At 46.8% G+C, this 22,790-nt stretch overlaps 1 protein-coding gene across 1 annotated transcript in view; it reads left to right on the top strand.

The window, feature by feature from the left end:
• PIK3C2A (phosphatidylinositol-4-phosphate 3-kinase catalytic subunit type 2 alpha) overlaps positions 1-22,790 on the top strand; it is a 2,027,647-nt gene that overhangs the window by 998,415 nt on the left and 1,006,442 nt on the right. The window contains exons 17-18 of the mRNA XM_069623772.1: positions 16,203-16,299; positions 17,315-17,409. Coding sequence (XP_069479873.1) covers positions 16,203-16,299; positions 17,315-17,409 — 192 coding nt within the window. The remainder of the gene's footprint in view (positions 1-16,202; positions 16,300-17,314; positions 17,410-22,790) is intronic.

The raw sequence follows: 22,790 nt of genomic DNA, 5'->3' as shown, positions 1-22,790 counted from the left end.
GAACCGCGCTGGCCTTCGGGCATTAGCTGCGAGTATTAGAGTTCAAAGCCATGGCCAGCCAATTCCAGTCTTGAGTGTTTTCTTTATCCAATAGGCTACTTGTTGATGTAGAAGCGTTTTTGATGTAGAAGTGATTTTGATTTTCTCCATTGGACTAGTTCTGGGAGGCACCTCCTGCTCAGCTACCAATGCACTTTGGAATGCAAGGGCTGATAACCCATCTTTAAGGGCCAGCCCATTCCGACCAAGCTGTTCCTGCAGGTTTTGTTATATTAGCTCAGTTTTTTGTGAACTCTCAATGGACTTTAAGTTAACCTTTTGCGTAACCCATGCTTCACCTGTTCCATCTTTCGTCTCCACTTTTTTGCACCTTTCGGGTTCCATTATTTTGTAAGTATCGAATCCCAACGACAACAGCTCTTCGTCTGCTTCCAGAATTACATTTGCAATTATATTGGAATTAACATGCAGAATCACCTTGTCAGTACATAGGTCGTCTGGGAATTCGACGATTTTCAGGTCTTTAGATCCCAGGGATCGCAGGCGAGGTACGTGATGAAGCAGTCTTAGCACATTTGTTCGGTTCAAAATTAATTTGTCACCACACTCCAGCCTCTCCAGCATCAACTTGATCGTTGGAGTCGACTCTAAGGGACAGGCTGTTTCCTGTATATTCCTGCCCTTCTGTTTTTTCTCCATCACCTCCGACTGATGATAGTTGGCTTTCCGTGGAATGGATGCATCAGCAGCCATCAATGCCACCACTGGTTCCCCGTTTCCTCTTGCAAAGTTCACACCATTCCAAGGAGGCTGACTTATTCCACCACCATCTTGGTGCATGGTTTGCAAGCTTGTTCTCAAACGTTCTCGCTTTTCTCGTAAAGTGATGAACTCCGGGCTACTAGGTACTGGTTCCCTATTTGTAGCCTCTACTTCAGGTGGAATTATTACGCACATCCTGCCTCTGGTCTCTGGTGTTGTATTTTTTAATGATACTTGTTGCTCCTTCGGCATAGACAGTTTAGGAATCAATGAACCTGTTACGTAGATCCTAGACTCAGTGTTCTCTCTTGATCTCGTTGACAACGTGACTACTTTTAAGATGATCAGAGCATCAAGAGGTACTTTCACAGGTTCACCTGCCTCTTCAACAGGATCCTCATAAATTGATAATTCCATTAACTCGCCATGATCAGCCATCGCGGCTTCGTCTAGAAGGACCTCGACTGCTTTCACATTATTTTACGCTGAATCTGTTTGTGCCTTTTTGTTCTCCTTAATTGCTTCATCTAACTTCAATCTAGTTGTAATCGCTTTGTCAACAAGTTGAATCATATTGATGTTGCAAAGACATTTTCGGGCCCCTCTTTGTTGAGACTTTTTACGGGCTGGCATGTTCTTTTGCTTTTTCATTTGGGGGGGATTTTTTTAACTTCCCCTTTTGTTTTATGTTTATCTTCAACCTCTAGAACTCCAAAGATGGGGAATAAGCCTGCAGGCTTTATGATATCAACAGACACCTCTTTAGGACCGGGTGCTTGATCCCCCGCTTGTATTTGAAGCGATGAAACAGATGCCGTTTGGCAATCCAACAAGGCAGGATTTATTGCGTTTCTGGCTTGCAAGACTGCTGTATGAAACGAAGTTTCAAGTATGTTGACCTGACCTTCATCTTTGCCATGTACGTCACTGGTATTCTTGGGGTTTTCCACCTCAGTTACCACCTGAGGATGAGGACCCCTTGGCACCATATTGAAGAGCCCATTAGATTCCATTAGAGGGCTTTCCGGATTCGTGATGGGTTGGGGGAGTATGGTTCTCAGTTTGAGGTAACTGCATTTGACAAGATATATTCTCTGCTGTCCTTACAGTATCAGGCGGGAGCGGCAAGAGGGATGACTGCTCTTTCGTTGACATGTGAGACATGTTGCCAGCACCACCCAGCTCCACACCTCTTTGTTCCATATGTAATTTGCGGAAAAGAGACGGCGCTTCCTTTGCAACCTCTGCAAACAATTTTTTATTGAGCATGTCGTTCCGTTTACCATCATTAGCTGATTCAAAGCCAGTCAGTAAGTTTTGATTTACCTCTTCTTGTTTGGTTCTCTGCGCTCCGTGCATTACCTCTAGATGTAAAAGTTTTGAGTTCATCAGGGCCAGTAGAGTCGTGACATCTTTCACATTTTCGTTTAGTGTTTCATAAAGTTTAGTGAAAGGTGTAGGGGAAATTGCCATCAAAGTAGTCAAGGCTATTAGGAGATCGTTTGAAGGCACATGTATACAAGGGGCTAGACCCCCACCTCTAACTTTCCCTTGCGTGTCACGTGCGGCTCGAGCAAAGCGAGCCCGTTCCCTCGTAACATTCGGGAATGGTCGCTCTACAAACGATGAATCCCTGGAAGTAGGTTCGTCTGACGAGTCATTACTATTTTAATTTTGACTTGATTGATTTTGGTGTCGCCCCCTAAAGCAACGCCTTGCATCATTATAGAAGGACAGGCTTTTCTGCGAGTCAGCCACCTTTCCATACGGTGACTGCGCTGAAACATCAGAGGACACAGTCTCTCGTGTCTTAGCTCTTTTGTAATTGCCGGACCCCCATATATCTCTATTCACATTGGTCACATTTGTACATTCTGAGGATCTTTTTGTGTCAAATTCTGTTTGGGGGTAGACACGCACATCCGTTTACAAGAACGAGATTTGTTTAATTCAATCAAGTTTTGTTGCACCGAGGAAACCACCTCCAAGGAGTTTCTTCTACCAGTATAAGATGCACCATCCCCTTCAACCCCCTGCCAACGTTCACTTTGTAATGATACATTGGACAGTGATGGTTTAGAATAAGGGTCCATCAGATTTTGGGTAGGGACTATGTGGGCTTTCTCTGGCGAGACAAGTACACTGGTAACCTCGCATTGGCCGACGCACGAAGTTCCATTCAAGTGCGAGTTTAAACATACGGCCAGATCAACAATGGCACTTACTTCCCTTTCTTCCGCAATTCCAGCGCTGCATACCCCAGAAGAGACAGCCGTGGTGAGTGTTAGGGAGAATTCTCTGTTTAGGCTGAATTTCCTATCCTAGTGAGTCCCCCAGCAGCTTTGCTGGATAAATGGGGTTTATTTCCTTCTCCTGCCAAGAGTGAAACTCTTTTACCCTCACTCTTGGGCATGATTTGAGTGTGTTCCTTTGACTCTAGATGTGTTTAATGTGCTATGGGGTCTTTTACTCCATAGGGCTTCATGTGTTTTTGTGATGTGTGTTACACAGCACCCTCAGTGCAGTAACACAGGGGTGTCATAGTGACCCCCCAGTATAGACTCCATACCTTGGGACTGACTACTGTCTCCCAGGGCATGTAAAGTCACCATTGACTTTACTAGTCTTGAATTCTGAACAGAACCAGTACAAACCATCATATTGTGGTCGTACTGGCTGGGGCAATTCGATTGCCCCGGGGTCTGTTAGTCGAGGGGGCACGTCTCCGTCCCTCCTGATCGAGTTTTGGCTGGTGGCAGTGGATACTACTTTTTATATTCAACCGCAAATATTTCTCTATGGGATTTTCCCATTGTTCGAGGCTACTATCTTTATTTATTTAATTACGATAGCCTCGAACATACCGCCGGTTTATTTATTTATTATTAATTCTCCGGTTGGTATTTTTTGCCAAAACTCGGTTCTAAAATGGCGTTTGTGTTCTCTTCTGTGACTCCAACCCAAGTTGAGCCCTTTGTTCCACTTTTTTGGCGGGCTTCTCCACAGAAGCCCTCCAAAGTGGTGCCACTCTGTCTGGGGTACTTTGGAGGGGGATTTAGGCACCTTGGACTGAGTTGCCTAGGCAACTCAAGTCGCACTCCGTCCTGATTGGCCCAAGTGGTGAGCCAGCCGGCTCACCACTTAGCATGTTTGAGTGACAGCTAGGCTGAGTGAATGGGGGTTTTCTGCATAAAAGCATGGCTTTGGGGACTGGAACTTCAGAAGTCGCCACAGGACCTAAGAATCCGACGAGGGAGAAGTTGAGCCGACCTGCCACGACGACACCACCGGTGGAGCCCTGCTGGACCATCTCACCACTTTTCCCAACGACAGAGGAGATCTCCCGCTGGAGAGTCTTCTTCCTTTGACTGGTGGGGATAACCAGTTTCACCGTCTTTTCGCCTTCCCGACGCATCTTGTGGCCGCCTTGCCTGTGCCAAGCAGCCCGGCAACCGGAATAGCACGTTTTACCACGACCACGAAATAAAGGGTAATACCTTTAACCGGAAAACTCCGCGGCTGGTTTCTTCCCTGGCAGTGCAACGACCTTCATCTTTCCTCCAAGTCGAGATCTTCTCTTCCTCTGGACGACGCCGAGACATGCACCCGCTGCCAGGAACAACTGCCACCGCTGGAGGATCCTTCCCACTTAAGGTACCGTGTTCCACATGGCTTCCCTTGCCACCGACTGTACGGGGTAGATTTAGCCCCCGGCTTTCGAACCTGGGTTAGCCTGGGACACCCTGGCTAAACTTTTCTGCGCCTCTCTAAACTCTTTTCGAACTCTCTGCAAGACTTTCAAAGCCTAGTGTAACTGTGTGATCTTGGGCGCATTTGTGCTCTGCTCTCTCTAAGAGTGGGCCTAGCCTATGGACTTTGGCTCACCAGTGACTTTTGCTCTTCTACCTTGCTAAAAGTGTTCGTAAATCTTAGAGTGGTGTATCTTCACATATTCTGTCTTTTTCCCTCCCTTTTTCATGAACTTATTGGAGTGCCATCTATAGTTAAGCGCTCACCTCTGTCTTGAAATAAGTGGTGTTAACTAAGACTTGTCTGATAAGGAATAACGGTTGTATATATCATAATAGTAACTGTGTTTAGAGTGGTTTACAATAAGAGTGCTGGAGTGTTTCAAACAGTGTGTTTTTAAATAAATAATTATATACTTTGATACCAAAGCTCTGGTCAGTGTTTGCTTGTGCTATTGTGTCTGAGTGCCTATTGTGTATACTTTGCATACTGCCTAACTCTTCTTGAGGGAAGTCTGACTGCTCAGCCACAGCTACAAGGTAAATCTGGGTGGTACAGACTGCTACCAAGTGGGTTTACTGCTAACACCTGTAGTCCTAAATCTTTTTCAGTGTTCCCAAAGGGAACTGTACAGGTTTCTGCCTAACAGTGAGCCCCGCCAGCTTTGTGGGGCTATGCAATCGACTAATCAGGCGCGCTTCTGCCAAGTCCAACTGGCGCTGCAGAGCTTCAGAAACTTCGCCGTCATAGCTCGCTGCCAACGCGTTCACTGCCTCGCCACGGCCACCAGCATCATCAGACGCGACCGGGCCAGCAACACAGCCGCCGGTGCCGGAGCTACATCGGCTTCCCCACACAACGGACCCGTGGCCTCCAGGCTCGCCTTGCACCCCCAGACAACGACCATGGCACTGGCACAGAGCCCGCCCCAACCTCCGCCAGAGCGGACACGCCATCTCGTACGGTATGATTAATATCGTTGACAGTGCTTGTTATAAGATTCGTACTGGCCACTGACTGAATGATATATGGGAGAGGGGGCGGGGGCAGAGTAGCGGAGATAGGGCATGTTTGTAAGAGTACAAAAGGAACAGATAACTTGCAAGCTAGTGCAGGGTGTACAACCGCCTCCATTTGGAAAACTTCAAAAACATCTTCTACCGTCACCGCTGTCAGTTCTTCAGTTATTTCAGTTATTGAGCCGCATGAAAAGTACTGGCTCACCTGTTGTTGTCAGGCTCGCTTAACAGGGTGATCTTCTTGTATAGCCAAGCGTTTTTACTTGGGCTCTAGTCCTCGAAGATAGAATGGCTGGATCCATCCTTTGCGTCTCACAGCGGGGAAGCACCCCGCGCCACTCGCCAAACAGTAGAGTCCACAGCCCTTTGGTACTCAGGGCTTAGCGCCGCAAGGGCGGCAGAGGCGGCCTTTTGTACCAGGTGACCTGGGTCAGTTGTTAAAGGTACAGGCACACGCACCTCAATACACCAATTCTCCTCCAGGTAGGGTCACTCGCCACAGCCAAACAGTAGAGTCCACAGCCCTTTGGTCCTCAGGGCTTCCCAAGTTAATCAAGTCAGACCAAGTGGGCTATCTCAAAGGCAGGAATATCTTGTTGAATGCTAGGCTCCTATTAGATGCACGCCATGCCATCTGAAAGGACAAAAATGATAAACTAGGGTATGTTGCTATTGCATTAGATGCTAAGAAAGCCTTTGATCGGGTCAACTGGGACTATACATTTCAAGCCGTGCGCTGGCATGGGTGCGGCGAGGGCTTCATATTCCTGGCCAAACTCCTATACTCTGATGCCAAATCTTCGATCTCTATTAATGGTCTATCATGCTCCTTTTTTCCCTTCAGAGGAGAACTAGACGGGGATGCCCCTTGTCACCAATCCTATATGTCTTGTCCCTAGAATCCCTACTGGAATACATTAGATTTGATGTTAACTTCCCAGGCATTTCATGTGGCTATTTTGAAATCAAGATAGCTGCATATGCTGATGATATACTGCTTTTGATAAAGAATCCCAAACCAAACATTCTGCATTTTTTGGTTAAACTACAAACTTTCTCGTCTGTTTCTGGGGATAAACTTCATAGAGATAAATCGGCGCTATTACCACTCAATTCATTCTGTTTTAAACATGAATTACATGTTTTTGGTTTTAAGTGGTGCGATAACTTATTCATATATTTGGACTTGCATTTTGCATCTACGGTATGCACCACCATCAAACTTAACACGGGCACCCTGTTTGATAGATTCAAATTACTGACTACCATGTGATCTCCTCTCTACCTTTCTTGGTGGGGTCGTCTTGATATAGTAAAATTTATGTTATCTCCCATTATCCTTACCTTCAAATGCTCCCGTTCCTCTTCCTGCCTCTTTTTTCAAATCCATTTACTGAATCCTACTGAACTTTCTGTGACGGAATGGTAAAAGCAAGAGAATTACATTCAACTTAAGTCCCCTTTCGAAAAAGGAGGAAATTCGATTTCCAGACTTCAAAAACTATCGTAATGTTTTGCTGCTTAAACAAACAAAATGGTGGTTTGCTTTGTCTGATTTGGCTAACATCCCATTTTGTTGTGTTCTTGAGAAACAACTATTATTCCCCTATATTATTGGGAACACAACCCCCGACTCCTCAACAGCAATGGTGTGGGACGCCATGAAACCAGTGATTCGAGGGGTCGCAATGGATTTGACAGCCAGACTCAAGCGCCAAAACCTACTGAAGCAACAAAAGCTCGAGCAAAGACTCACAGCCTTGGAAAACAAACTCAAGGCCCACTACAGGAAAACAACGCACCAAGAACTTAAAAGAATTAAATGAGAGCTTGAGATTCACCTGGCGGACCGGGCCGCCAGAGCATTAACTTATACCAAACAATACTATTACCTGAACAGTAACAAAGCGAACAGGCTCCTAGCACACAAACTGAAAAAGCTTCAGACCAGGAACCACATCCAATCCCTGCAGGATAGGAACGGCTCCTTACACCACCTGGACCCCGAAAAACTCGAGTTAATGGTGCAACACCACGAAAAAATCATGGCAGGGCCCCCGACAGCCACTTCAACCATCACCCAATTCTTGACCTTAACGCCAAAGAAACAGCCACCTCCATCCCTAGCGGACTTAGAGGGCCCTATCTCAGAGGAGGAAGTCAGCGAAACGATCCGCCACCTAAAGAACACAACACCTGGCCCGGACGGGTTATCGGCAAAATTCTACAAAACATTTGCTCACCTGCTAGCCCCACAGTTGGCAAATCTATTCAATTCATTCCTGCCCACTGGTTCCACGTCCCCTTCTATGAACGAGTCAATAACAGTGCTGATCCCTAAACCAGGAAAAGACCAAACACAATGTGCCTCGTACAGGCCCATAACGCTCCTAAACAACGATGCGAAAATATTTGCAAAAATATTAGCAAACCGGCTGTCCCCCTTCCTCCCAGAGCTTATCCACCCGGACCAGACAGGATTCATCCCGGGCCGAGGTACCCAAGACAACATCCGCAGAACCATCATCATCATTGAATCAGCGAACAGACTGGGCACAAAGCTGGCAGTTCTCTCCTTAGACGCGCACAAAGCGGTCGATATGCTCGACTGGGGCTACGTTGGGAACATTCTAGAGCGCTTTGGCTTTGGCCCGAATTTCGCAAAATGGGTCCTGGCCATCTACCAAAGACCCTCTACAAATCTTTGCCTCAACGGGGCCAAATCCAGTAGAATAAACATAACTAGAGGCACAAGACAGGGATGCCCTCTCTCCCCTCTCATATTCGCCCTATCCATGGAACCATTCGCTGAAAGGGTCCGCCGAAGTGCATCAATATTCGGCCTAACGATTAAAAAAGAATCCTACAAAATCGCGCTATACGCGGACGATGTGCTCCTCACACTCACTAGACCAGAAGAGTCAATAAGAGCCCTATGGCAAATGCTCGAAGAATTCCCAGTAGCATCGGGATTCACAATAAACATCACCAAATCTGTCGCACTGGGCATAAACATCCCAAGAAAGTCCAAAGTTCATCTCGAAGAGGAGTTCCAAATTCCCTGGGCAGGAAGCAGCTTCAACTATCTAGGGGTGTATATACCCAATAAAACTGAGAAGCTGTATAAGACCAACTTCCCGGCATTCTTCAGAGATCTGAGAAATGACATCAACCGCTGGAAAAAACAGGAAATCTCCTGGTTCGGCCGAACTACTGCGATAAAAATGAACCTCACGCCACGGTTGCTATACTGTGCCCAAGCCCTGCCGGTGTCAATCCGGGAAAAGGCCCTGCAAAAACTGCAAGGAGAGGTGCTGAATCTAGTCTGGGAAGGAAAGAAATCTCGTATCCCAAAACGTATCATGCTCCGAAGTGCCGCCCTGGGCGGCCTAGGGGTCCCAGACGTGTCAAGGTACTGCCTCGCGGCCCAACTGGCCCCGGCCTTTGCCTGGAAACTTCCAACCAACCGACCCCGGTGGCTACAACTGGAGGAAGATTGGTGCCAGACCCCACTGGAATCCTTGCCCCACTCCAGGGAGCCCAAAGGGGCCCTGGACCTGGGCCCCTTACCAGCAACAAGAAACACAGTCGCCAGCTGGAAAGCCGCTGCACGCCGGTGGAAATGCAGAGGCACAATGGGTCCACTCACGCCAATTTGGAACAATCCTGACTTCTCCCCCGGAATTACACCAAATCAGTTCACGGAGTGGCGAGCTGGCGGCTTAGAAACTATCTCCGATTTCTTCGAGAATGGCCTCCCTTTAAACTTCGAAGAGTGTAAAGCAAAGTTCAAGATCTAGGAAACAGAAAGGTTCCGCTATTCCCAGCTGAGGCACTGGCTATCGCACCCTCAGGTCAGGAAACTAGGCAGCAGGGAGCTAACGGCATTGGAACATACCCTCTCAACAACCCCCCCTAAGGGGAAAATATCCGCTCTGTACAAAATACTAGATAGAACAGATCCCACAAAAAAAGAGCCATATATGGTGAAATGGGAAGAGGACATCGGGAGACCAATTGAACTGGAGGAATGGCAACACATCTGGTCTCATGCACTGAAAAGCTCCAAATGTGTGACGAACAAAGAAAGTGCGTTTAAAGTCTGCTACAGATGGTACAGAACCCCGTCAATCCCTAACAAATGTAACCCGGCGATCCCAGCGCAATGCTGGAGGGGATGCCCAGACCGCGGAACCCTATTCCACCTCTTCTGGTCATGCCCAAAAGCCACCCTATTTTGGAAAAACATCCTGGAACAGATTAAAACAATCACTGGACTCAACATCCCCTGGGATCCAGGGATCGTGCTACTGGGGGTGACAGGAGAATGCCAATTCCCGCTAACCGGCAACCTGGCGGACCTATGCTCCCATCTCCTGACAGCCGCCAAAATTACCATCGCCAGACTCTGGAAAAACCCGGAGGGTCCGCCCACACAGATGTGGTGGTCCAAATGCTGGGAAATTGTCGCAGCGGAGAAAGTCACAGCCATCAGGTCAGGCAATAAACCCAAATTTGAACGCACATGGGCGCCCTTTCTGGACTATGGGCAGCAATTCCCTGGGGTGGCGAGACAGCCACCTAACTTACGCTGGATGGAAACCCAAGACTGAAAAAGAACGCACAGCCCCAAGCCGAACAGGCAGCTGAGTTCCTCCAGCCCTCTGAAGTGCCACGAACGATCAATCGGTTTCCCCCGACTTGGAAGATCCGGTGCTAAAGTACCCTGCCGAAATCTAGTGAAAGCGTCACCTCGAACCCCCGAAATTGTCTCCTTGCCGAAATAGGCAGTCGTCTGCTCTTATGTGAAAACAGCTCCTTCTGAAAACAGCTCCTTGTCCCTTGTTCCCCCTTCCTCCCCCCACCCTGTTGTAGCTATTACTTTTATTATTTTTGTTATTGAAGAGAACGCAAGACTGACTAAGACTTAAGCACGCAAAGTACTGTTCTCCTAGATTATAAGTTCTAACAAGCTGGCAAAACATGTAATGATCTCAACTTCTGCATGACTTGTTATGTTTAAAACAATAAAAATAATTTTGAAAAAAAAAATGGCTTACAGCATTTATAGCTAGAGGTTGGCATTTTATGTGATGTAACGATGGAATGGTATCTATTAGGGAGAATTCTCATAAATGTGCTAACTCCCTTCTGCCTTAGAGACCCCCAGCTCTTTTTGCTGGACTTTAGGACTTTTCATTTCTAACCTGGAGAGTGTGAGACCTTTTTCCCACTCTCTCGTATTTTTCTGTGATTTGGAGTCTGTTTCTTTTTGACTTTGGAGTCTGACAAACTCCATAGGCATCATCTTTACATTGTGACAAACAGCACCTTCAGTGCAGTTGCACAGGGAAATCTCTTAGATTAAATTCCTTGACTTAGTGAAATTTCAACTCTTTCTAAGAGCAGTGAAGTGAAATTGACTTTACTTACATTTTGTAACTTTCTAGACCCAGCGCACACTATCTTACAATAGGCTGCTGGAGGTGCTACTTAGTATCCCCTTTATCTAGTTTCTCATGTAACATTTTTGTGTTACCCTTTCTACAATGGCTGGTGGCATTGGTTTACTTTTTCCTAACATTGTGTGTTTCTACTGTGGGCTCCAATTGTAGCTGCAGTAAAGCACCCATGGGGCCCCATTTTGTCAAAATGGCCCAGTCTTCTTTTTTCGCCATTTCTTGTTGGAAAGATCCTTCTTGAGATTTACTCTGCGCGCCAAACCAGGTTTGGTCCCTTTGCTCATTTTGTCTCTGGCAGGATTCACTGGTGAAGCCCACCTCTGGCTCCAGTGTGTCTGTCAGGACAGGAAGCAAGGGAGGTGCCCAAAACTCCCTGTGCTTAGTCTCCTTGGTTACAGGAATGCACCCAAGGGTGATTGGCTGGAGGGCTGTCTTTGGAGGACAGCCACCCTGCTGTGTGATTGACAGATAGGCTGCAAATGAATGGGAGAAACCTGCATAAAAGGTGAGGCTTTTTGCTTGGAAGGCAGTTGACCACTGGACGAAGGAATCCGAAGAAGAACTTGGAAGAGACTCTTGCTGGACCGTTGGTTTGCCCGGTGAAGCCCTGCTGCATTGCTGAAGCTCTGAATTCTCCTAGACTAGAGAAGCCCTGCAACGGACGACTTCTCCCCTTGGGTTGGTGGGACCTATCAACTCCAAGACGTCTGGACATCCTCTCAGAGCTGGCTGAACTTCCATTGCTGCTGCAGGAACCGAGTGCCAGGGAGAGGAACACCAGAAACTAGTGAGTGTGTTTAAGTCAGACCCGAGCTACAGGAAGATCCTCCGGACTCCCATGAAGCAGGACTGACCAAGCCTGAGCCACCTTAACAGAGTGCTGGACCTCAAATGCGAAGAAAGTCCATCAAGGTATCCAAGACCCGCAGTGGTGCTATTTGCAAGAGTCGCGAGGAGCTGAAACTGTGAAGTGGCGCTGATCTGAAGTTTGCCCATTGCTGCCGCCAACCTTCAATTCGTAGTGCAGGAGTCACCCAGACGTCCTCCCTCTTGTCCCCATGACTGAGGCTCAGGAACAACAAGATCTGCAGGCCTACACAGGAACAGAAGCCAGCTGGAACCAATTTCTTCTAACCAAAGGTACTATAAAGCTAAGAGGACTTTCCTCTTGTCGTGTAGCCTTGCTTGTTCTCAGTTGAGACTTGTCTTGCAAGCTTTTGCAGAGTTGCTTGCAAATTTGCCCCTCACAAGCCTCCCAGCTTGTGGCCCTACAATGATTTCATTTTTATACAAAAGCTTCTAAAACATTGTACAATACTTTTTCCCTACCTGCAAGAAGTGCTCCAGCTCACCTAGACTTTTGCTTAACTAACATTGGCTTCCCTCTCACCCTGAAAAGACCCTTCTTATCTCTGACTTTGTTCTTTACTTTTCACCCCAGCAAAGGATTAATTTACTTTGCATTGGAGGGTTCAAAACGTACTTGCCTGCTTAAGAATATTTGTTAACCGTTGTTTTATTCCCTCAACAACTTCTTTTGACACTAATCTCAGTATTGCTTTACATGTACCAGTGATATATTAATGTCCACAGTGTCCTAGTTATTTAAGTCACCTCAGGGTGTTGCAAGACTCTGTATGCCATCCCAAATGGGTATTTACTTATTTAAAGAAACTGAGAGTGTGTATTTTGAAGCATATTTTTGTGTTACATATATATTGCTCCCTTAACTGACTGTTAAATTAATTAATAATTGTTTTATCAAGAAACCTTGAGTGTAAGAGTTTATTTGAATACTTGTCACTGTGAATCTCCGTGTGATAACCCTACAGCTCACATTGAACCCTCTTGAGATAAGCCTGGCTGCTCAGTCACTCTACCAACTTGTGTAGTACATGCTTATAATAAAGGTTGGGTTAACTATTGCCAAGAGGACAAGGACGGTGCAGTCTCCGACAGGGTACTGCATACAATCTTGCCTAACAGTATCTGATTGTAGATTGTATAAGCAAGCAACGATTTATAAACTGCGTTAGAAGCGCAGCTGAATTGTTCCATAAACGTACCCCAAAAAGTACAGGTTAATGACCAGGGTATCCTCCAACTATGTCAATTTTTATTCCTTGTGCGTAGTACAATTCAGAGCCGAAATTGTTTGTATATGTATGTGTTGGGGGGAGAATTCTCATAAATGTGGTAATTCCTCTCTACCTTGGAGACCCCCAGCTCTTTTGCTGACGTTTGGATCTCTGTACTTTTAATTCTGTTTGTTTTTCTGTGTTTATTTCTTTCGGTTATGGAGTTTTAGACAAATCCATAGGCATCATCTTTTTATTTGTGTGTCACAGCACCCTCTGCAGTGGCACAGGGAAGCCTTTCAGGCTGTCCCAAGGTTTAAATACCTTCCCTGGGATAAACTACTGTTTGTCTTTCCATAGGAGCACACCTATTTTAATAGTACTACAAAGAACTGTTTCAAAACTATTAAGTGTTCCGGATGCTGGGGAGGAATACAAGCCCTGACACTGAGCTTGTGCAATACATGAACAAAAAGTGTCTAATTCTAAAGACACTCCCGTGCCCTACACACCATTTAAGCTGATAAAAAAATCAATCAATACACTGTTTGGGCTTTCACAAATACATAATCAGATTTAAACAGTGAAACAAAAATAAATGCATCAAGTAACTTCTGGTTAGCAATTGAATATGAATATAAAATAACAGACTTCAAATGCCGCCATCATGAAAAAGGAGAAGGAACAATGTTCTTGTGATGACACGAAATTTCAAGCTCTATGCGTTTCGGGGAAAAGCCCGTTCTTCAGGAGCAAAATAATCAATAATTATTTTTGTTTCACTGTTTAAATCTGATTATATATTTGTGAAAGCCCAAACAGTGTATTGCTGATTTTTTTTAATCGGCTTAAATGGTCTGCAGGGGACAGAAGTGTCTTTAGAATTAGACACTTTTTCTTTGTTCATAAACTACTGTTTCCCAGAGAAAGTAAAGTAAAATTGACTTTTCTAGTCTTTTCAAATTCCTAGACCCAGCATACCCTATCTTACAACAGAGTGCTGGAGGGGTTACCTAGTATCCCCTGTGTCTAGAAACTCATGTAGCAGTCAAATGCTACCCTTTCCTCTCAAAATGGTTGGTGACAGTGGTTTTACAACAAACTACCATGATTTTTCATGTCCGCGAACACCAGTAGTGTTAAATCGTGCGAGCCATGTTTTTCAAGATGGCATCTGAGCCTCCTTAGTTTAAACGGGTCCTGGTCTTCTTTTTTCGCCATTTCTTTTTGGAAAGGTCCTTCTAGAGTTTCTCTGTGCGCCAAACCAGGTTTGGTCTCTTTGTTCCTACGCCTTTAGCGGGCTTCAGGACTGAAGACCGCCTCTGGCGCCCGAGTGTCTGGGGTGGGCAGTAAGTGAGGTAGGTGCGTGCAACTCCCTGTGCTTAGTCTCCTAGGAGACCCAAATGCACTCTGGCGTGATTGGCTGGCTGACTGACCGGCAAGGACAGCCACCCTGCTGGGTGAGTGGCAGCTAAACTGAAATGAATGGGAGAAAACTGTTTAAAAGGCGAGTCTCTTGGCTTGGAAGGCAGAGTCGACCCTTGGAACGAAAGAACCGAAGACGAGCTGGAAGAGGACGGCTGCTGCAACTCCTGGACCGTTGGTTTGTCCGGTGAAGCCCTGCTGCAGTTCCGAATCGCCAAGTTCATCTCGCCTGGAAGCCTTTCAAGGACGACTTCTCCCTTTGAGTTGGTGAGACCAATCAACTCGTAAGCCACCTGGACACCATTCTCTGAGCTGGTTGTATTTTCCTCAGAGTGCTGCAGGAAACCGAATAGTCAGGGAGAGGGAAACCAGTTTGTGTGCTTGACGACAGCTACCGGAATCGAAGATTTGCTTTTGCCAGCTTATTGGACCAGTGCTTGTGCAGTGCGGGAGTCCCCCAACGTCCTCCCTCTTGTCCCCACGACTGAGGTTCAGGAACAGCGAGATCTGCAGGAACTGCCAGGAACCAACGTCTTCAGCTGCATCTTTTTCTTCATTGCAAGGTACTGTGAAAACCTGACCGAGAGAACTTACCTCTCACCGCGAAAGTGCCTGAAACTTTGGCAACTTGCAGGCCTAGTCAGCTTGTGACCCGACATATGAATCTTTCTTTTACAAACTACTTCTGAGAACTTTGGCAAAGACATTTCCGTTTAACTTCCAGAACTGCTTTATCCGATACGAAACTTTAGCCCATTGACTTTGGCCTAACCAATTGCATTGAATCAGCTCCTCTGGCGAACTCAAACTATTTGCACTGTTTAAGAGTAACTGGACTATCCGTTGTATTAACTTATGCCTTTTTGTTCCTACTTCAAAGTAGTTTAAATGCCTCAGAACCTGATATTGTGAAGTAATGAAGTATATTTTTGTGATATATATTGTCTCCTTCTAGTGAATGTTTTCTAGCTCACTGTGTAATAAATATAAAGTGTTTTGCCAAGAAACCTTGAGTATATGAATACTTGTAATTATAGACCTCTGTGTAACATCCTTACAGATCACATTCCCTCTTGAGACAAGCCTGACTGCTCAGCAGCGCTACTACAAAACTGTGTAGTAGGGATTTATACCAAAGTTTGGTTTTGCTTACACCTGTAGCCTTATTTGTGTGTAGTGGTCCCAAAGGGTACTGCATACAAACTCTGCCTAACAGTATGCCAAATGTATAAATACGCTATTAATGCAATAAAATATGTAAGAACAGAACTTAAAATTCTCCCTCACTTATCAATCCTCATATTCGTTTTATGCACCGCTCCTGCGCCTCTCTTTTCTGTCTGCTTTCCCCTGAGCATATCCCCATCTGCCTAAGCATGTCATTGTGCATGAGGTTAGAAAATGGTACCGTTCTGTAGGCAAAACTATTGGTGTTTTCAATGGTTGTTTCTTTGGGCTGTGTTTGCTCTTTTGGTTACAATGTGCAGTTCTTACACCACCCATCTATGTAACTTGACCAGGTTACTCATTCACACGCTATTCTTCTCACACAGTCCAATTATGTATTTAAAGTAGTGTGTGAAAAGCGGCTCTGGCACTAAACAGCAGCTTTTCAGAGCTTACGTTTTAGTCGCAGCGCAGTTAAATGTTCGAATTTAAGACATGTATTATTCCTCACATTAACAAATCCTGTAAACTGTTTTCAGATTTGCTGATCAGGAAGTGCGTTCTACAGCAGTGGGTTGGATTGAGGCGATGCTAAGTGATGATGAGTTAGCCGACATTCTTCCGCAGTTTGTTCAGGTGAGACCAATTACTCTTGCATGACTTGAAACCAGGGCCAGTAAGACGGTGGCTTCTATGTAACCAGACCTGTTTTGAAATTAAGAGGAAGCATCGTTCCCTAATTGATTATGTGCATCACCTGCTTGTTCTGCTTGGATGCATTAGTAACATGTAGGTCAAGAGCTCGTTTTTTTATTTTTATTTTTCAGGCCTCAAATGTGGAAAATTGTCAAGACCATTTAATAAGCAGTTCTAAAATTATTTTGGGGAACTATTAAGTGAGGGAAGTTCACCATCCCCGAGAGATGGAGGCAGGTTTTTCAGTGGCCTTCCTTCCCTCCTGTAGCTAGCGATTTGAGGCTGTACCACAAAACCTCCTTGCTTGGGGTGATTTACCAGGCTTCTGATGACATTTCAAAATGTGGCATATTGGTACCAAATGAAAGACTAATACTTAAGTATGGTACCTATACCAGGTCTATGATGACATTAAGACATTTGTGGCTGCACATGAGAAATGATAGCCAAAGTCTCTCAGCTTTGCCAATGCGAGTTACCTGTGACTTAGAATCAGAAGGGATTATAAAGTTCTGGTTACAGACACTCCCACAAGGTGACGCCTATAAGCTATGGGTGTCGACATAGGGTTGTTTTTCAAATAGTTAACTGTTGCAGATTCAGCAATTAGAGGGCAGGTTTATGGAAGGTTTGCAAATCTGTACACCATTTCAGTATGCAAAGCTAGTTTTACAGGAAACTAGCTTTTATTTGAATGCGTAGGTACATTTGGCAAATTGTGTGCGCAGCCACAAACACAAAACAATAGGCTCCCACAGTTGCTAATGGGTTTTCATTGCTTTCATTTGTTAGTTGCTAATGGCTTTGTTAATAGTGTGAATGGTTGTGTTGCATGACCCCACACATTTTAATGCAGAACATCAACAAGTCTGTTTTTGTCAATGAAGATGTGCTTTTTATATTTCTTGATTCATTTGTGTAAGTTGGTTGATAATTGTTTTTGTGTTTCGACCAGGCGCTAAAGTATGAAATACACTTGGATAATGCTTTGGTAAGATTCCTTCTGGGCCGAGCATTGGGCAACATCAGAATAGCACACTACTTATATTGGTAAGACCATCTTTTATTATTTAATTCTGCTTTACCGTTCCTGCCTAAACCTTAACTCATTCATACCACAAATTGGATCGCTGCTTTCAGTTATACGAACTGCTCCTTAAGACCGGATTGAATTGTGGGCCCCAGCACACAGACCAATGTGCTACATTATTGTGGGAGCACATTGTGTATGTCTATGCCAGCCTTTATTTCGGTGGAGATTGTCATGCTTTTAGCACTCTGCTTTCAATGCTTATTTTCAGTAGCGTACCGACCGCAGGAGAAGAAAACAGGTCATTTTCCCCAGCTGCTGCCTTGTCATGAGGGCTCTGCGTCTGCTTAGGTTGCTCACCCTGCAGGTGTTCAGGGCGAAAACATGCTAACCTCGGGTTTGCTTATAGCACTGCTCTGCAAACTGACACTTAAATGACTGCTGCCGCACCCCCTCTCTCCTCCCCCTATGACATTGTGGTCTGTTGTTTAAGGGGCCTGGTCACCTTCAGAGCGGTCATGAGCAGGATACAATGCAGATGTTAAACAGCACCCTGGCACCTTAACGACTTGCAGTTACTGTTCTAAAACATTTTTCTTGTTGTCGTGCAGCCTTTCGTATGCATGAATGTGTAGTCAATTGTCAATGATGGAATATTGTATTCATTATTTTGGCTATTTGTAAGGCACCTATACAACAAATGTTGTTTCAAGGTGACACAAGATAAAAAAAATGGGGGGGTGGGGGGTTAGAATAACGGTCCTACTAGGCCTTGTGATATTTGGATCGTGCAAGTGCAGAATAAGGAGGGGGTGGTTGGATTGCTGGACTGCGCAAAAAGCGAAGTGCTAAGGTGGGAAGGGAAAAGGGGGGGGCGAGAAACACGTTGTAAGGGGAGACCAGAGGGCAAGTACCAGGGATTGCAGAGGTGAAGGTCAATATAAGGTTGGGGAACGAGGGGGGGACTGGGAGTGGGGCAGGCGGCAGGAGCCCTGTAGTATCAGAGGGGGCCAGGCAGCCAGTCACTGAGGCAGAAAGAAGGTGTGAGCAGGGGAGGGGGAGAGGTAAGGAGGAGGAGAAGAGGAGAGTCTTGAGCTTCCAGAATTTAAGGAGATACTGATCAAGCCTGAGAGGAGCAGGGAGACCATTCCAGACAGAGGCTCCTGCTGAGGAGAGCGATCTACCCCTCCACTCTTTGCTTAGAGAAGCCTCTAATTTGCAGGGAGTTTGAGCTAGCAGACCGAAGGGCTCTAACTGGGAGGTATTTAGGGAGAGCGAGTTGGTTGTAGCCGGGTCTCAGCCTCCAGAAAGCCTTGTTGAGGATGCAGAGGGTCTTGAATTAGTTCCTAGCTGCAACCGTGAGCCAGTGGAGAGAAATGAAGGCTGGAAAGATGCGGTCCCTGGGCTTGAGCCCAAGGATAGGTCTCGCTGTCCCATTCTAGATTGGTTGAAGGGGCGAGGGGAGGATGAAGGAAGATGATGTTGCAGTAGTGAAGCCTAGAGAGGGCCAGCACTCTGGAGACATTGAGTTTCTGGGGGAAGGTGAGGAAAGAGAGAATGCCTCTGAGGCGGTGCAGCTGATAGTTAGCCTTCTTGCCAAGGTCCACGATGTGGGCAGAGAAGGAGAGAGAGGAATCAAAGATGACACCAAGGTTTTTTGCCGCACAAGAGAGTGAGGGGACACATAGAGGGCAGAGGGGGCCGGGGGGAGGTGGGAGCTGGGGTCCCAATGAAAAGGATCTTAGTCTTACTGGCATTAAGGCAGAGATCACTGGCAGTGCACCATGACTGAATAGCAGTCAGACAGTCAAGGATGAGAGAGGAGGAGGATGAGGGAAGCTTGAAGCAGAGGTACATGTCATCTGCATAAAAGAAGACCGGCTGGAGACCCATCCTGGACCTATGCCGTCTGAACAAATACTTGAAATCCCAAAAATTCATGATGGTCACGTTACAACACGTACTCAGCCAACTGGAAGGAGAGGATTCCTTGACTTTGTTGGACTTGGAGGATGCCTATTTCCATGTCCCCATTCACAAGAAACATAAAAAATGTTGACGTTTCATGGTGCAGAGCCAGCACTGCCAATTCAAGGCCCGGCCATTCGGCTTTGTCGGCCCTAAGAGTGTTCACAAAAGGCCCAGCACCGGTGGCAGCCCATCTACGTCACTAGGGCTTACATGTATACCCATACCTGGATGACAGGCGGACACACGCGCGGGAACTGGCCGATGAACACACGTAGACGACCGTCGTATTGGCGGATCCAGGATTTTACGTCAACTATCCAAAATCTTGCTTAATGCCATTGCAGAACGCGCTGTTCCTCTGCGCCAGACTCAACACAGTGGCTTGCCTGGCGTCACTCTCTGAATGGAGGCTAGCAGCTGTACAAGGGAAGGTGCAGCGGCTGTCGTCGGCGAAGACTGCTCCAGTGCGGACCATCAAGTCGTTGCTGGGCATGATGTCATCCTGCATCTACCTCGTCCGTCTCTGCAGGTTGCAGATGCGACCCCTACAGTTATTCTTGGATGCCCGTTGGATTCATGTGTCCCGAAGTTTCATGGACAAGAGCCCCCTCAAAGAGGCGTTCCGGTGGGCAGTAGATTGGTGGTGGTTCCGCTCCCACATTGCCCCAGGCACAGGATTTCAGAACCCTCCATACCAGGAGACGGTCACCACGGACACCTCGCTCGAATGTTGGGGGTGTGCACACTGGACATCTGCACACTAGAGGCCTGTGGCTGCCTGAAGCGAAGGATCTGCACATCAACATCCTGGAGCTATGGGCAGTCTTCTGGGCCCTCAAGTCATTCCTACCGTCTCTGAAAGGCAACATGGTGAGGATCTTCATGGACTGCCTGTTTGCCGAATGAGGCTGACCCCAGATCGATCTGTTTGTCACTGCGGCAAATTCCAAATGCCAGCCCTTTGCCAGCAGATCCACCAGCCAAGGAGCCTGGGGGATGCTTTCTCCTTCCTGTGGGAAGGGCTGTCCCTGTATGCGTTGCCCCCCATTCCCTCTCGTGCTACGTGTCATAAACACACTTAGACAGTGTCGATGCAAGATGATACTCATCGCCCCGGCATGGCCGAGGCAGATTTGGTATCCGGATCTATTCAGCCCATCAGCGTCGCCTCGAGTCAAGTTGCCAGTGTTTCCGGATCTGCTCACAAGAGAGGGAGGTGCAATCCTCCATCACGACCCAGGATCTCTGAACCTGAAGGCTTGGCTTCTGCTGCCTTAGAGTTTGGAGGTTGAGTTACCAGCGGACTGCAAAGAGGTCCTCGGCAAAGCCAGGGCGCTGTCGACTCTAAAGTGCTACGGCCATAAGTGGAAGCTTTGTGTTATGTGGTGCCGGTCGCAGAAGATTACCCCTCTGACGGTCACGGGTCCATGATTCTTCCATGCTTGCTGTCGTTGGCAAAAGCTGGGTTGGCTCACGCAACCATCAAGGTGCATCTGGCGGCCATCTCACGCTACACCAGATTCCCAGGGAGATCCTCGTTGTGGTCCCACAAACTCATCAGGGAGTTTCTCAAAAGACTTTTCCGATCTTTTCGCCGGTTAAGGCTCTTGCCCCGGTGTGGGAGCTCAACGTGTTCTGACAAGGCTCATGGGGGCCCTCTTTGAGCCTATGCATCAGGCCGCTCTCGTTTCTCTCGTGGAAGACGGCTTTCCTGATGGCCGTCACCTCTGCCAGATGTGTGGGTGAGATCCAGGCCCTATCCTGCAAGCAACCGTATCTGACTTTCCACAAATCGAGGGTGGTACTGCGTACTGCGTACAACGAGCGTTTAGTTTTGCCTGTGTTCTTCCGAAAACCTTCCTCGCTAGCGGAGAGGGCCACTCACTGGATGTTGCTCGGGCTCTCAAGTTCTACGTGGCACGCACAAAGAGTTTTCTGAAGACTTCTCAATTGTTTGTGAAGTTTGGCCTGTGAACCATGGGGAGGCCTTGCCCAAGGCTTCCATCTCATGATGGCTCTCCGGCTGCATCATGCACTGTCATCAGCTGGCGAACAGGCTGCTGCCAGGCCGTCCGAGAGTCCACTCCACCAGTGTTTGCTACGACGACGTCGTTCCTTTCTGGGGTGCCCCTGCTCGACATCTGCAACCTGGAGGTCCACGCACACCTTCACGAAGTTCTACTGTAGTGACAGGGATACCTGTTTGCTTGAGTTGAGTCTGTTCCAGGGGTAAGTGTTGATTGCTTCTGTTAAGCCTTGCCACCTCCAATGGTTGTGTAATGTATACTGCTGTGTATTTGTTGTTCGTGAGCATGTGAATCCATGCCAGACCCCATGCTGGAGAAGTTTTAAGTTACCTGTAACGTTTGTTCACCAGGATGGGTCTGGCATGGATTCACATGCGAACCCTCCCTCCGGCCCCTCTGCAGCTCTTCTTGGTCATATTGCCACTTTACGTGCTTACCAAATCTGAAGATGGTTGCCAGAGGCGGGGCTTAGGGAGAGGGATGCCATTGGATGGGGGCAGTATGACCCAGAGGACAGTGATTGGTTTAGAGGAGAAATACAGTTTTAAAGTGAAACTGTTTTTTCATTTACAGTGGATTCCAATCCTGATGACCGGGAATATTCATGAGCATCTGAATCCATGCCAGACGCATGCTGGAGAACAATAGTTACAGGTGAGTAACGTTAACCTTCTTTAAACACAGTTCTTAAATATCAAAAAGGGGACGTCTCTTCCCCTGATTTCTTTCGCCAACTCAAAACTGTTACGCCAAGTCTGGTACACTTACCTGCCAGGCCTTGGCTGTCGCACTTTGAAAATGTCTCATCCTTTGACAATGGGTCTTCGACCATTGGTTTCAGCTCTTCACAGTTCTTTTCCGCTTTCACATAGGTCACATATCCCTCTTAACTGTCTGACTTGTTTGGGCCTCAGCCCTTTGATCATATGTTTATTTACTTTTGTTTGGGTCCCAGACCAGTGTGATTTGCTTTTGTAGGCCTCCCCCCGCCCCCAACTTCACATGGGTCCCAGACCCTGGTGGTTTGGTGATGCAGGTTTTGTACCCCTTCTCTGCTCAATATCAAACTGAACAGACCTGGTGTACTGTCCTGCCAGGCACTGCTCCACATAGTATCTGTTCCATTGTTTGTTCCAGCTTTTGTGATGGTTTTGCTCTACCTTTCCTTCTCCTGGATATTGGCCCCTGCACAGCATATCCCGAGTTTTCCCTCATACCCTCTTGTGCAGGTCTTCCACGACACTTGGTTTACTCTCCTGCCAAATGTCTACTGGTGTGGCATATTCTTGCATTATATTTCTCTTAGGGTCCTTAACCAATATGTGATTAACCTCGATTTGCCTCGGGTCACAGACCCTTTTGTATTGGCATTCTGGGGTACTTGGTTTACTCTCGTGTCAAGT

Source organism: Ambystoma mexicanum, chromosome 11 (assembly GCF_040938575.1).
Source record: "Ambystoma mexicanum isolate Mex_15411 chromosome 11, UKY_AmexF1_1, whole genome shotgun sequence".
Classification (NCBI taxonomy): domain Eukaryota; kingdom Metazoa; phylum Chordata; class Amphibia; order Caudata; family Ambystomatidae; genus Ambystoma; species Ambystoma mexicanum.
This window is presented reverse-complemented; position numbering and strand designations above follow the sequence as displayed.